The following is a 15,646-nucleotide window of genomic DNA, read 5'->3' on the forward strand; positions in this document are numbered from 1 at the left end:
AGGTCTCAGTGAGTGGGGGCTGCTTGGTCAGACCCTCCACACCCCAGGGGGGACGCCAGGCGTACACCTGCCTCCCAGCCAGGCTGCTCAGTGTCTATGGGGAACAGACAGAGGGGCTTCTCCACTATAGGGACCTGCTGGCCCACTTCCCCTCTCCTCGGGGGAGGCCACCCTCCTCCATCCTCCTCCACCATGACAGCCCTGCGAGGTGCCCATTCCCAAACAGGTGCCATCGCCCACACCAGGGCTCCAACCCCTGTGCTGATGGGGCAGAGGGACCCAGACACCCAGGACAAGTGGGGTCGGATCCCGGCTGGGGAGCCCCTGGGCTGGCTGCTGTTGTGCGGGCCGCATGAGGAGAACCAGCACGTTACCTAAGGGACCCACATGCACACACCGCAGGGGCCCCAGGAGCAGTGCTGTGAGTTACCCAGGCCCTGGGGATATCACCCAGGTGTCCCAGGACTGGCAGAGGCCAGGGGTGCTGGGAAATGGTCCCAGGACAGGACCTCCTCCCTCAGCCTTGGGTGGCAGAGCTTTCACACTGGAGGCTAGGAAGCCCTCTGTGCCCGGTCACCTGCATCCCTGTCCCCTAGCCTCAGAAACCCTAGTGATGACCACCAGGGTCGACAGAGAGGTCAGAGGTCACAGGCTCCCAGGGCCCTTGGTAAGGGTGGAGGGGGTTCGGGCTGGGGAAGCTTGATATTTCTGGGAGGTCTGAGGCTCCACTGCTAAACCTGGGGGCCACTCACACCTGGCGTCCTTGGCTACCGCACCAGCACCTGCTCCAGGCGGCTCACTCTTGTTCTTACACTCAACCCCTTGTAGGCTCATCTGCCTGCTCCCGCGTCCTACACCTGTGGGCGCTCCTGGCACGGAGGTTGGGAGTGGGCATCCTGCCTGAGGCCCAATACCACCTGCACTAGCTTAGATGGAGGTGAGACTTGGGGCCTGGCCTCGGTTTCTTCATATGCAAATGACCCTTGGCCCAAACCAGGGGTGGAGCTTCCCCACTCCACAGGTGCTGGGCCCTCTGCTCCCGGCTTCCGCGGCTGATAGAACCACGGTTGCTCTTTTACCCATGGAAGGAGCCAGAAATGCTTGACCTTGATTGCTTTTACATGTGGGTGATCTCTCATCCATAACTGGCCCCCACTTAGCAGAAGTTCGGAAACCACTGATGAGGCCAGGGTTGGCACAATGCGAGGTGACACCCGCCTGCCTCCCTGGGTCGGGATGATCGTAGAAGCACCTTCTGGACCCTAGAAGGGACACCAGCTCTGGAATAGTCCCGCAGGGAGGTGTGCCTTGCTCAGCCTTCCCTCTCCCTCTGGGATGAAGAGAGAACTCCAAACACAGGGCAGGAGAGGCCCTGTCCTTCCCCCGTCTGAGGCATCATCCAGAGGACCCTTGGACAGACCAGAAGACTTCTCTGCTGTGCTAACTTTCTGTCTCCCCAGCGAGCTCCAGCCAACCCCCGCGGCGGACCCTGACACACACACACACACACACACACACACACACACACCCTGGTCAAGACTGATGACGGCCACCAGCGGTCACACCAGCCAGGCCGGGAGATGGCCCCCTGCCACGGGAGACCTCTCCGCAGTGGGGGGCTCATTCCGAGTGGCAGACTTGGGCTATCACCTGGGGTCTGGACCTTCCAGAGGCTTCTACGATGTGTGGCTGTCCATGCTTCCTGGGTTCCCACCCACGGCCCCTGGCCCAGCCTGGGCCCAGCCTCCCTGCAGCTCCCTTACCAGCCTGCCCTCGGTGCCTGGGTCCTCCCGGAGGCCTGCTTGCCCTCGCTGGCCCGTGCTCCCTCCCTCAGGCTGCCGGGCAGTCTCAGCAGCTTGCTAAAGAGACGCCGAAAATAACCCCCGGCCACAAGTGCTTTCATTCCACAACAGGTGTGTTACTAAGTTAGACCGCACACGTGTCCCCGGCTGAGGTTTGGGGGCACACACTAGCACCCCCGCAGCTCCCCAGCCCTGGGCCTGGGCGGGGGTCAGGCTGGGATGATGAACCAACAAACAGCCTCCCTGCCAGCCCCTCGCCCTGCTGCAGAAGCAGCTCTGGGGCTGGGAACCACACCGTCCTGATAGCGCCGCAGCTCAGCGAAGACGGCCGGACCCGAGAGGAAGGCCAGGCATCACAGAATAATGGCAAGGAGGACGGCGCATCACAGGACATAAATAATGCACAATCATTATGTCACCTCCTCTTGGAGCCCGGCGCTACGCAGCGGCCACGCCTGGGCTGCGCAGCCCAACTGGCTTGTAGTGGGTGCCTGTCCTGACGCTGGCTGACAACACTGAGCATCACTCCATGAAAACTTCCCGTTATGGACACCGGCTGTGGCTGAGCACTTTGACGGAAATGTCCACTAGTGAGCAAAATGTCCATTGAGCACCCAGTATGTGCCAGGCCTCCCGCCGACTCCACCAGCAGCGTATGACGACTTCTAGGTGGGGAAACTGAGGCACAGATGGGAAGAGGAGCTGGGATCTCAAGTGGGCTGGAGTCTGCCCTTGAGATACTAAGCTACGGACGTGCGTTGACATTCTACCTTCTCACAACTCTGGGGTCGGCCACATGCACCCTGTTTTGTGGATCGGGGACAAAGGAACACCGAGGGTGCCCACCTGCCTAAGGTCACACAGGTCATGAGGAGCAAGGCGGGGCGGTGACTGTGGGTCTGAGGACTCCGACTGCTCTGCTCTCCTGGGCCTGCCCCTCGGACCTCTCTCCTCAGACCTCACTGACATGCAGACGCAATAGTGGATTGTGGAAGGCAAGTGGGGGCATCGTCAAGGCCCTCCCAGGCAGAGGGTGCGGGTGAGGACCTCCTGGGAGGCCTGTGGTTTTTGTTATTTTACTTACAAAGACAGACCATAGACCATTTTAAGCAGCCATGAAAACGGCCGTGGGGCAGAGACATCGCAGGCCCGTCCTCTCGATCTGTAAGCAAAATAAGAAAAACACTCTGTGAGGAAGGGGGCCATGGGCAGGTGGCTCTGCCCCGCGGGGCGTCTCCATCGGCCCCTCCCCTCGCTGCTTTATGACAGCAGTTTTGGAGACCGGGGCTGTCTCCACCTGAGGCCAGTCATTCCCTTCTGCGGGTCTCCGTTTTCTCTGGTACATGAAGGGGCTTGAGGATGGGATCTCGTGAGGGCATTTCCGGTGGGACCTGCCAGGGGCCTACAAGAACGTTGGCATCTCTATCTGCATGAGTGGGGTCCTTAAATGTTCTCTTCCTGGAAGGTGCCCGGTGACCCCCCTCAGCACCATCCTCAAGGGACCTGGAGCCTGAGCTAACTTGTGAATCAGGGCTAGGGGCCTCCATCGACAGACAACCCAATGATGGTTCCAAAATGAAGCCCAGGACTAAACTGCCATGAGGGGAGGGAGCACCAAACAGGAAGGAAGATTTGATTTGTTTGAGCTGGAATTAGTGAGCGGAAGCTAAACGGAGACAGGCTATGCTGCTGTAACCAGAAAGTGAGCCTCCTGTCACATGGGGTAATCAAGGGCAGGACGGAGTGTTAGCCCTCTGAGGGTCCTCCCAGCTGCAGAGTAGCTCCTTACATTCCTTCCCAGAGTTCTCTCAGCGGCGCCCCCCTCCCCTTCGTCCATCTCCCTAGCCCAGCGGTCGGCAAACTCATTAGTCAACAGAGCCAAATATCCACAGTACAACGACTGAAATCTCTTTTGAGAGCCACATTTTTTAAAACTTAAACTTCTTCTAACGCCACTTCTTCAAAATAGACTCGCCCAGGCCGTGGTATTTTGTGGAAGAGCCACACTCAAGGGGCCAAAGAGCCGCGTGTGGCTCGCGAGCCGCCGTTTGCCGACCACTGCCCTAGCCACACCACAGCTTCAACTCCAAAATGAATGTGTGCCTAGGCGGTCACTGGGCAAGAAAACCACAGCCCTCCAGCCCTGGTTCAAGGTCAGCCTCTGGTCAGCTTGGCTCCCAGGCTGGTCCCAGGGAAGCTGGCGAGACTCTTGGCAGGAATCCGAGGCTGAGCACAGAGGCTCCGTCCATTCAGGCTGCCACCAGCCAGGTGCACGGACATGGTTAACCACCCGCTTTCAGGGAATTCTTCGGTAGGGAACAAATCTGAGGCCACCTAGAGGTGGCTTGACACCCAGAGAGATGGTCCCAGCAGCCCAATGAAACTAAAGCATCAGCTTAGAAAAGAATTCCTTGTCTCTTGTGACCTCTGTGCTCTAAATAGAGCCGGGACCTCGAATCCAGGAGCATGAGCCCGCAGTGGTGGGGGTGCATGGGGGTGTAAGGGGAGGAGGACCCTGAGCCACACACAGGCCTTCTGCCCACACGCACACCTGTTCTCAGGCCTCCTGAAAGCACACGGGGGCGGTGTCAGCTGACCTTAGCCCTGTCCCCAACCTGAAACATCTGGTTCCCAGACCATTGCTTTCTGGAACACGGGCTCCTGGACCAAGGAGAAAAGTAGGCTGAGGGAGACGCACGTGCCCATGAGGGTCAGGGACCCAGCTCGGAGCCTTGGCCTGACCGCCAAGGGTCTGTGGGCTTCCCCAGCTTGGAACCGAACACGAGGTGGCTGTCACTTTAGGTGGTGGCCCCTGGCCTATTTCCTTGGGAGCTGCTGCTCCCTTGCAGGAGTAATTCCTTTTTTCTCCCCGGCTGAGGTGCAGGCTGGGAAGTTAAATACAACTCACGCGCCCCCCCCCCCCCTTCTACCTACGGGGCCCTGACAGGGTGGCATCTGTTGAGTAGATGGAGATGCCGCCTGCATTTCAGTCAGAGGTGAGGACGGACTCTGCCAAGAGAGAGGGCAGGATGAGCAGGCGGCCAGCGCCGCGCGAGACTTGTGTGTGGGAGAAAGCCCCGCCTCTGGCCCCTTCCAGTGTGGCTGACGAAGGCAGACGCGGACCCGTGGGCTGAGAACTGGGCAGCGAGAGCCGTGCTGCCCTGGGCCCCGTCCTGGGGCAGGAGGCAGGGTGAGGACCGGTCCCAGTCTCTGTGATGCGTGGGGACCCTCGCTAAGGCCTGGTAGGAAGAGGGAGCTGGAACCTTCTGTGCCAAGTGAAGGCGTAGGGAGGGGTATTGGTCACTAAGCTCCTACTGTGTGCTGAGATGTCCCTGTTTTCAGGCTGCTATACGTGGCAGCAGGCGATATCACTCCATTGATCCAACTGAGGCTCGGAGGGTCAGGAGACTGGCTTAAGCCAATATCCTACAAACAAGGGGCCGAGCCTGACCCCACAGCCAATGCCTTTTCCCCGAGGGAGGCTGGTCCACGAAGCTGGGGCCAGCCTTGGGAGGCAGACCCAGTGCCCTTTGTGTCTAGACACCGAGATCTAGACCGGCCTCGAGTTCACCCCACGCTCTGGGCAGAGCTATGGGTCCTGGCTGGAGGCAGCAGCTCTTACTTCTTAGCCCAGCGAGGACCAGGAGCTATAGGCGAAGGCCGTGGTCGGCAAACCGCGGCTCGCAAGCCACACGCGGCTCTTTGGCCCCTGGAGTGTGGCTCTTCCACAAAATACCACGTGCGGGTGCGCACGTACAGTGCGATTGAAACTTCGTGGCCCGTGCGCAGAAGTCGGTTTTTGGCCTGGGCGAGTCTATCTTGAAGAAGTGGTGTGAGAACACTCCAGGGGCCCAAGAGCCGCATGTGGCTCGCGAGCTGTGGTTTGCCGACCACTGGGCTAAGAAGTCTGAGGTTTCATTTGGGTTTCAAAGCCCGGGGAAGGGTCCTTAGGCGTGGGGCTTCTGACCTCTGAACATAGGGGCGGGGGTGGTACACGGATTCTCTCCAATGCCCATCAGAAACCCTTAGGACACACTGCTAAGCCCCTGGCCCAAACCTGAGGATTTCCTTCCCAACTGTTCAGGACCCCGAACCACGGAGTCCCCAGCTTCTCTGACTCTGAGGAACAGGACTCCGGCAGTGGTGGTGGGTTCCGGAGGACGCAGAGCTGCTGCGAGTGTCGAGACACTCAACCTAAGGGTCTGTTCGACCCACCACGCTGCTGGCAGCTGCGGCCCTGCTGACCTCAGTTTCTGGCCAACCTGCGCCCCCACCGAGGCCCGGCTGCAGAGGCCCTGGCGTTAGAGCCAGCTCGGAGCTCCGCTGAGACCAGAGCCGGCCTGACGGGCTCTCCAGCAGGGTGCGGGCCTGACTGAATTCACCTGCACTCGGTAACCTGCTGACGGGGGATGTCGTCCCTGGCCCTCTCCGAGTTCCAGATATAACAGCCAACTTTGAGGGAATGTTCACGATATGCCGCCACCGGGTAGGAACTTCCGTTAACTCACCGGTCTTCACAGCAGCTCAGCGAGGCAGGGGCTATAGCCAGCCCTGCTCTATAGACGAGGAGCGTGAGGCCCAGAGAGGTTCTGCGGCCTCCACAAGGGCCCACAGCTATGAAGTGGAAGAGTTGGGATTTGAACCTCAAAGCTTGGCCTCTGAGCCGTGACGGGCCCTCCCTTTCCAGGGCCCAACGGTGGATGTTTCAGGGCTTAGGGCACGGGGACCGTGGCCCCGGCTCTATGAGCATGGAATGAGGTTTGGCCCCTCAGCAACTTCACGGGCCCCAGAGATCCCTCTGCTCTGCCCCGTTTGGTGCCCAGCCCTGCAGTTACTCACTCGTGTGGGGTGTGAAGGAGGAGTGCCGTGTGGTGCCCTGGGACGCGGAGGGTGGAGGGGGCGGCATGCTGGGGGGCGTGGACCGGGGCTGTGTCTTCACCTCAGCGGGGGAGTCAGGCATCGCTGCAGCCTTCTTCTCCTTCCTGTCCACTGCTGTGTCGGGGGTGCGGGGAGGGAAGAAAAAGAGAACGCCGGTGAAGCAGGCTGAGAGGGGAGGGGTCGGCACCTCCCCAGCCACTCCTAGTGCCTGGCCCAGCCCCCGGCCCCCAGCAGCTGGGTTTGGGGCTGTGCTGCCAGAGACCCGGGTGGGGGTTACCCAGCTGGACCCAAGGTGGCTCCGTCTCTGCCCACAAAGCCAGACCCAGTCCCAGGGCCTGGCCAATCCCAGACAAGCCCCAGGTGTGTTCACAGGGGCTGATATCTCACCCACCTGGGGCCAGAGGGTGGGCTCGGGTCAGCCCATTGCAGGCGGGCTGCAAGAGCCCGAGGCTGGCCAGAACGGGGGCTTGGATCCTCACGGGGTTGGGGGCGGAGGGGGCTCTGGTACTGCAGACCGGGGAGTCGGGCAGCACCCACTGAGGCAGCTTCCACCAGCACTTCCTGAGGGCCTGTTCAGAGGCCCATGCCGGCCTCCCCACCCCCATTTCTGATTAAGCACGTGTGGGGTGGGCATCTGTTTCCATCAGGGCCCCAGGTGAGGCTGCTGCCGTGGGCTGAGACCCCATTCAGGCTGGGATGGGGGTCTTCCAGAGGTGGAAACTTCTTTTTAACCACCTCCTGGCCCTGGGCAACTCCTGGGAGCAGCCAGGCGGGGGACATGGTCAATGTCAGGCCGGTCTAGGTCTGACCACTCCAAGTGTGGTCTGTAGATCAAGGGCTGTGGCCCTGGAAACTGTAAAAAGTCCGATGTGGTCTGATGCCCTGATAGGGGCCAGCTGTGTGGAGAGGGTGAACGTGGCAAAACGAGACCTGGGTGGGGCCTGAGCTCCCGGCCCCACAGAGCAGGACCCAGAGGAAAAGGCCTCCGCGTTCCTCTGGCCAAGCCCGCACACCCTGGGCCAGCAGCCGCCGGGGCACTCTTTGCAGGTGCAAGGGGGCGAACACCGGACCTCCCCCTCCATCTGAACACAGGGTCAGCCGGGGCCTGCGTCGGCCGCAAAGACCTGGGAGCAGTGGCTGGGATTTCGGGCGGCCCAGCTGCTCAGGGCCGTGGAGACGGGCTTTCTCTACACGTTACATAAGGAGGCGCAGCCCGCCCTGCCCCGAGCTCGTCTTGCTAACGCTGATGGGGTCTCCTCCCCAGCCAGGGAGATGAAGGGGCAGAACCGCTGCCAAGGCTCACTGCCCCTCAGCGGTCACTGTGTGGCTCCAGTTCTTTCCCCTCTGCCCCCCCCCCCCCCCCATTGGCCCCTTGCTCAGGGCAGACACATAGACATGTGTGTGGGGTTGGCCCGCCGCTGGGGATGGTGATGAATAATGCTCACAAACGGCATTACCGTTATCTCATGCTCCATGCTGTGCAAACCTCCCTTCCTCTCTCCCTACCTCCCCCTCAGAGAGAGGAGATGCCCACCGTCCGCAGCACCGGGGAGGGGCTCTCACCGTCCTCCACACTCCAGGGCCCCGGGGGGTGAGAGGGAAGCCCCCGCCCTGCTGGGCCCCATGGAGGGAAGCAGCCAGAATCAGCCGTCACCCGGCCTCGCAGCACCTGCTGTCCACTCAGCTGCAGCCGCTGGCCTCCCTCCCGCCGGGCACCCCGCTCCCCCTTCCCCACAGCCAGCCTGTCAGGAGGCTGATGGCCGGGCACATGTGCACTGCAGCTGTGGGGCCCGTCAACACCGTGCCTGGCTGCAGGGCCGGCGGCCAGTCCCTGGTGACAACCAAAGAAGGCAAGCGTGGCTGGCCGCCGTGGGCCCTGGGCCACCCCTCAGGGTGCAGGCTGTCCCGGCCAGCCCTTCATCTGACCAGGCCACCCCAGGGCAGGCAGTGCCACCAGCATGCTTGGAAGGGTGTTTCGGATGCCAACCTGGGACACGGGCCGCAGGGCCAGTTCTGACTTTCCAAAGCCCTTCCACACTGGGGCTTGGCGGAAGCCTTAGAGACTCAACAGAACAGAAAAGCAGATAAAGGAAAACCCCGTTGGGGAGGGCCACTCAATGCCCTGGCCCTCCTTACACGGTGCTGGTTGAACAGGCGCCTCAATGGGCAGAGAGAGGCGGAGGAAGCGTCCAGGCAGGACAACTCGACACGTCGCGCTATCTCCGCAGCCCCTGAGAGCGGGCTCTGGATGCACGCATCCCACAATGCCTGCTGGGACTCGAGGATGGAGCGGGCAGAGCTCCGCTGGTGCCCAGCAACCTTTGGTGAAAAGGAGAGGGAGGCAGGTGCAAGGCCATCTGTTTACTTAGGAGAGGAGGCAGGTCCTGCTCTCGGCCCTGGACAGTCATCGCTCCTTTTATTCTCACCAAATCCCTGTTTTGCAGGCACAGAGAGGTGCAGTAATCTGCCCAAGGGCACACAGCAAGTATGGGTGCATCCCTGCAGAGTCACATGGGTTTGCAGGGTTTTGTGGTTGTCACCAATAGGCACTCTTCTCCTCTAGAAGAGGCATCAAGTTGCCCCAGCACCTGAGCATGCTAGGGCCATAGGTGCACCATCCGGGATCTCATGAGTCTTTCTTGAATCTTGTTTGAGTCCTGGCTCTGTTTCCCTCCAGACAATGTGACCCAGGGCAAGTGGCCTCATCTCCGCTCCCCCATAAGGGGGCAGTGGTGAGCACCCGCCACAGGGCGGCTGGAGGTTCCATGAGATCAGGTGAAGGGTCTGCACATAGGAGCACTCAGTGAAATTCGGCAAAGGTTTATAGAGCAGCTCATGTGCTGGGTCCCTCCTCTCGAGGCTGCCCTCAGCACAGACCCCGCCTCAGAAAGGAGAAAATGACGAGGGCCCTCAGTGAAGAGCAGAGGTGGTGTGGAGATGCGGAGGAACGGCACTGTGGTCAAGGAACAGAGAGCACAAAGGCCAGAGGCGAGTGTTCAGGGCCTCTAGTTGTGCAGAAAAATGGGGAAGGAAGGCCAGCCGGGGCTGGGCTGGGGGGTTAGACTGCCTGAGTGGCAGTGGGAGCCACTGAGGGCTCTGCACAGCAGCTGGGCGGGTCTTGAGTGCGCACATGGTTTCTCTGGCCTAAATCCCTCCAGTGGCTTCCATGCACACGGGGCTTCACCAGGCCTTACCCTGAGGGCAAACAGGTGCCTCTCTACACTCGAAGGAGCCGCCAGACAGGGGTAACTCTGTTCTCCCTGTGCTGGCTTCCTGCTCTGCCCCGCTTCAAGGCCTTATACGGAGACCCCCCAGACTGGCTCAGACCCCCAGCAGCTCTCACACGACCTTCCTGCCCAAGGCAGCCAGCGTAGGGACGTCCAGGAGGGACCCTGTGCCGATAAGGCAGTGAGAGCAGGAGCAGGCCGGGGCATGGGGGGGCGGGGGGGAATGGGAGAGTCCAGGGGAGGGGCCCTACTGTTGGATTCTAGGTGCCAGTGAGAGGCCCACCCCTTTCCACCAAGGCTGCTGAGGGGGCCAGCATGAGCCGGCTCAGATGGCAGAGCTCCCAGCAAGTTCAGACCGCCACCCGGAAAACCTGGGCCAGCCCCACAAGACACTCTTTTGCTCCCCATTCTTTGTCCCCTCCATCCTCCAGCGCCCACTCTCAGGTGTCCCTCAGACCCAGTCGGAGCTGGGCTCGAGCCCTGCACGTCCACACAGCATCTCGGTGAATCCTCACCGTCTCCCCGGACAGTGCTGTCAGGGCCCAGGTGTTGGCTCCCCAAGGTCACCAGCCTGTGAGAGGCAGACCAAGGCCTGCCCTGGCCATCGGACCCCCAGGCTTATTCATCTTCTAACGGTCTGTCCCCCAACCCCACAGGGGCTTTCTTTGCTGTCTTTCCCACCAGGGATGCACCAGGGATGGGGCCGGCAGGCTCCTGAGTGGCTGGTGTCTTGATATCGTCGGAGTGTGCAGGAGCCGACTGACGACATCCTACCGAGAGGGGAGAGGGTGGGCAGAGGCGCCCTGTCCTCCCCAGCCCCTGGGACCTGGGCTTCCTGCTCCAGCTCAGTCGGAGCTCCCACCCCCTGCCCGCTGCTCCCAGCCCGAAGGAACGTTCCCAGACCCTGTGCTCCCAGGGCCCGAGGGACAGCCTGTGTCTTTCCCAGACGGCGTATCCAGTTCCCAGCGAATGTCACTAATCCATCGACAGAGGAAGCAGCTCTCCAAGGCCAGGCGGAGTTGGTGGGAAAGAACACGGAATGTGCCGGAACAAGCCACCCCATCCATCACTGTCCGCGTCTGCCTGTGGTTCCCAGCCCACACCGCCTGGCTGAGAACTGGCCATCGACCAGGACTCCCAGCCCTGGGGTTCTAGAACCCTCCGCAGAAGGCGGACCTGCTAGCATCAGCACAGCTCATTTCCCCGGCGTTGCCCTCCTGGAATCCACGTTGCTGCCGCTTTGATCTTTTGTAGGCTGATGCCTCCTGTACCTCATTTGACCCTCACAAAAGCCAAGCCGTGGGATGTAGGAAGGCAGCAGGTAATGACAGGTGACCTGCTGCCGGCTCCTTGCACAGGCACCAACAGGTACTGACAGGTAACAACAGGTAAGCTCAGCTGCTGCTGCCTCAGGCCCTTTGCACAGGGACTGACAAGGCAACAATGCCAGGGCCCTGACCTAAGCACCCTGCATGAACCCCCTCATCTTGTCCCCCACAGCAAGCCTGTGAGGTGAACAGATGAGGACACGGAGGTACAGGATGAGGAAGACTTGAAGCCAGGCTGCCTGGCCCCAGAGGCCACTCTTTTTGTGGGGTCTGGGGACAAGCTCCCACCCAGAAACCGAGTAGGTGTTGCTCCTACGTTGGGTGCAGCTCCACCCCATGCCCCCCTCCAGGAGCTGACCTGCAGGCCAGGGTTCCTGAGGTCCATGGGGGGCTGGGGAGGGGCCCTGAAGGTTTCAGCCCCTCTCACGTCCCCAGCATCACAAAGAGGCCGGTCTCAGGAGTACTGAGTGTATGAGCAGAGCCTTTTCCAGGGCTGCCGGGCAAGCTTGGTGCGGGGGCCCCTGCACCCGAGGAAGGACACTGTGCCCGTTTCCTCCTCTGTAAACAAGCAGGGACTCCGGGCATACTGCCCAGCCTCAGTTTCCACATCTGTAAGCAGGGGTAAGGGGAGAGAGCACTAAACATGCGCAGCAACCGTCACGGGCGCCCTCGGAGACGCTGGTGGTGGTGCGGACCAAAGGAAAGCAGCGTGGAACAGTTGTCCCGTCACCTTCCTTCAGCATCTGACACACATTGCCTCTTCCTTGCAGGGAAAGCGCGGATGAGCAAAAGGAAGCCCCTTGCGAGGTTGCCTGGCCAAGGCCAGCCTCACCACGTCCTCCACCACCCGGTGAGACTGACAAGCCCGTCCCCACCATCCCCACCATCCCCTGAGAGGTGGAGGCTCTGCAGGTGGGTGGGGGGGCAAGAGCCAGGAACCGGCCCCGGTCTCTGAATTCCCAGCTCTGCCTCGGTGGGCAGCGGGCCACTACCTTGAAACTCCCGCCAAGGTAAACCTGTCTGTTCGACTTTCTTGGGAACCGGAGTGCTAAGTGCCCTCCAAGGCACATTTCCTAAGACGGGTAAAGGTGGCTGCCCGCGTCTCAGCCCTTGAGAGCACACACGGGCCTTTGTGACTGGCTGTCCCCTTTGCCCTCACCTCCCACATTCTTCCCTGGTTGCTAGGCTGTGTCTGCCTCGGGCCTCTGCCTGGCTGTTCCCACTGCCAAGAGTTCCTTTCCCCGGATACCTGGAGATCTGCCTGCATCCTCCACTCGATAAATACCTGTTGAATTATGACCAAGAGGACCCCGGGAGACAGCCCATCCACAGGAGACTGTTCCAGGCTTCCCGACCCCATAGGCTTCCTTTTACCAGTCGGGATTCCTGACCCCTCTGCCTCAAAGTCCGCCCCTAAATACTGTCAGCTCCCTGGCCACCTTCTCCGTGTGGCAAAGTCCTGATCCAGGTGGGTGTCCAGGGTAGGAAGGTCAGGGTTTCACCCAGAGCCACAGCTCCACGAGGCTGCCTGGCGCAGAGTTCTGATTCCTAGACACTACTGTGCCTGCCAGGATTTTCATCCACTTGCCAGTCCATTCATTCATTCATTCACAGACCTCCTATTACAATGGTGCTTGGCCCCCCTCTAATGACAAACAACCCCTGACCCTCCTACAAGCCTGTCACCAAACTCATGGAAGAGATGGACGTGTGAGTGTGTCTGAGGAGATATCAGGCTGCACATGCGTCAGGCTGTCCCCCAGGGGCAGGATCCCTTAGAAGATGGAACGGAGCCATGGACACCAAAGCAGCACAGTGAGCACGGGGTGTCAGGCTGGGGACAGCCATTGGGGAGGCCATGTTTGGAGCAGCAAGCCGTTCTGCGAGGGGTGGAGCCGGGTCCCCTGGTTTTCGGAGCAGCCCCCCTGAGCGCTCAGTGCCCACCGGTCCCTTTGTGTCCACACACAGAGCGGATGATCCTTGCTGGCTCATGTGGTCCCAGGGAGGTTTTCTGGCCTCATATCCATGGGACCTTGAAAGCCATGAGAGACACAGGGTGGTGCAGGGAAGTCTTTCGTTGAAGGCCTGGATGCCCTGAATGCCCGCAGGGCCCCGTCACTGGGAAGGCCCCACGCACCCCGTGCTGCCTGCTGTGCGGGCCCCGGGGGAGGTGAGACAGGCTACCCTACCAGTTCACAGAGTGGCCAGAATTCAAGATGCAAACAGGAGGTGCAGTGAGAGAGGGGGAGCCAGATCTCTCTCATGGAGGAGGGGGCATTTGAGCCTCCAAACCTTTTGCTTAGGCAGTTCTGGTCCCTAGAATGCCCACCCTCCTCCCCTCAAGGCTTGCCTGGAGGGTGGGTGGGGGCTCCTCTCCTGCACCCTTGGGGTCTTGAGTAAGCCAGGTGATCTCCTCACTGAGAGCAAACTTCTTGGCGGGGGTGGGCACCCCGACTCTTCTGGACCCTCTTAATGGGAATAAACGGAGGGGAAAGTTAGGCCCGAGCCCTCAGGCAGCAGCCACATCTCGGAGGGGTCTGGGACCAGCGATGGCAGGGGGCTCCCAGGCTGGGGCAATGGTGAAGGGATGTGGAAGGGCTGCCTGTGTTCAGGGCAAACCCTACAGCCAGATGGGTGGGTCTGACCAGGAGGGACCCATCCCCCCCCCCCCCCCCAAGGCCAATGTCAGGGGGACACTCATCTTTGATCCCAGACCTCGGCAAAGCAGGGGATTTTGGGGGTGGTGCAGCCTAATGAGTCCCAGACGCTGGAACTTGAGTTACTTCCCACATCTGGTTTCTATTAAGGCCTCCACCACCCGATGAATAAGTAATAATATAAAAACACAGGGATTAGTATTTTCCCTTCCATTGCTCCAGGCGGGCCTCCTGCCCAGCCCTTCCCAGTCCTTGGGGCCTGACCCGGGTGGGCTGTTCCTCTGCCTGCCACCACCCTTCCCACAGCACAGTATTGAGCCACCCCCCTCCTGGCCCCAGGGACCCCGACCTCCAGGCCTATGGGTGATGACTGTGAAGATTGCAGGTCACCATGACAACAATGTTGGCCCAAGAGTCAGGAAACCTGGGTTCCCATCTTGCTCTGTGACCAACTGCTGTGAACTCAGGGAAATTACCCCAGCTTGCCTCCGAGCCTCAGTTTACCCATTGGTAAAAGGGGGCCTGTAACTCTGCTTCTTGGGGTGGGGATGGTCTTAAATAAGGAACCCAGAAGGGCTTCGTGAACTGGACACTACATGGCTCGGGCCATCAGGGGGCAGGTTCTGGTTGGCCTTCCTCCTTACCCTCCTGAGTCTCTCAGCCGCAAGGGCAGCGGCTTTTCTACTCTGGGCCTGAGTTTTCTCACCTGTAGAATGGGCATGGGAACAGACCCCACTCCACAGAGTAAAGGAAGGGCAAAACTCGTTAATCCAGGGAAAGCGTCCAGCATGCATTGGGGCACGGAGGAGGCTCTGCTGTGGGGTCCTGGAAGGAAGGATCTGTCCTCGGCATGTGTGCACGACTTTGATTTTATTTACTTATTTATTTTAACCCTCACCTGAGGATATTTTTCCATTGATTTTTAGAGCGTGGAAGGGAAGGGGGAGAGACTGAAAGAAACATCGATGTGAGAGAGACACATTGATTGGTTGCCTCCCTCACACACTCTGACCAGGGCCAGGGCTCAAGCCGGCAACCGAGGTACATGCCCTTGACGGGAGTCAAACCCAGGACCCTCAGTCCGCAGGCTGATGCTCTATCCACTGAGCAAAACCGGCTAGGGTACAACTTTGATTTTAAATAGTCTCTCTTTTGCTAAGAGCCGTTTCTGTGCCGGGGTTTTAAAACGCCTCTCCCATTCAACTCTCCTGACAAAACCCTGAGGTGTTAGGATCCTGAGGTACATATGGGGAAACTGAGGCACAAATGAGGGACGTCACTAGCCCCGGGCCACATGGCCATCACACAGCAGATCCCATGTGTGTCCAGCTCAAAGGTTGAAGTCCCCAGATGGTTGGTGGCAGCGCTGGTCTCTCCCTGTGGATGTACTCAGGGCCTGCCCAGAATGGGACAGCCAGCCTCTGTCCAATGAGAGAGTCCACAAGAGAATGTCCCAGGGGCACAGGGAAGCTCCCTCGCAGATACAGGGGGACACCTGGCAGTGGCCAGGCTGCCCCACCATCATACGCAGGAGTTCATGACATCCTGTCAGTGGTGAAAGGAGCCGGTATGCCAGGGTGGGAAAGTCCCTTCTCCCACTGAGATGCTGCAAAATTGGACCAGACCCAATCCCACCAGAACTCCCCTCCAGCAGGCCCCCCCCCCCCCCCCCCCGCTTTCTGAACTGGAAAAGCACCGCCCCTGTTATGCCTATAAATGAGTCTGGGGTTCATCAAAGAAGCTGGGGCAGAACT

The 15,646-nt window shown here is 60.3% G+C and overlaps 1 protein-coding gene across 4 annotated transcripts in view; it reads right to left on the reverse strand.

Moving 5' to 3' along the window:
* Positions 1–15,646, reverse strand: part of CBFA2T3 (CBFA2/RUNX1 partner transcriptional co-repressor 3) — a 90,150-nt gene that overhangs the window by 16,416 nt on the left and 58,088 nt on the right. For 2 of the 4 annotated variants that reach the window (XM_079799754.1, XM_079799756.1), the window contains exons 2-3: positions 6,642–6,794; positions 2,887–2,964 (exon numbers count right to left, since the gene is read on the reverse strand). In XM_079799754.1, coding sequence (XP_079655880.1) covers positions 2,887–2,964; positions 6,642–6,794 — 231 coding nt within the window. The remainder of the gene's footprint in view (positions 1–2,886; positions 2,965–6,641; positions 6,795–15,646) is intronic. The other 2 variants (XM_079799757.1, XM_079799755.1) reach the window with 2 other exon arrangements.

This window comes from Cnephaeus nilssonii (assembly GCF_951640355.1).
Source record: "Cnephaeus nilssonii genome assembly, chromosome: 20".
Taxonomy (NCBI): domain Eukaryota; kingdom Metazoa; phylum Chordata; class Mammalia; order Chiroptera; family Vespertilionidae; genus Cnephaeus; species Cnephaeus nilssonii.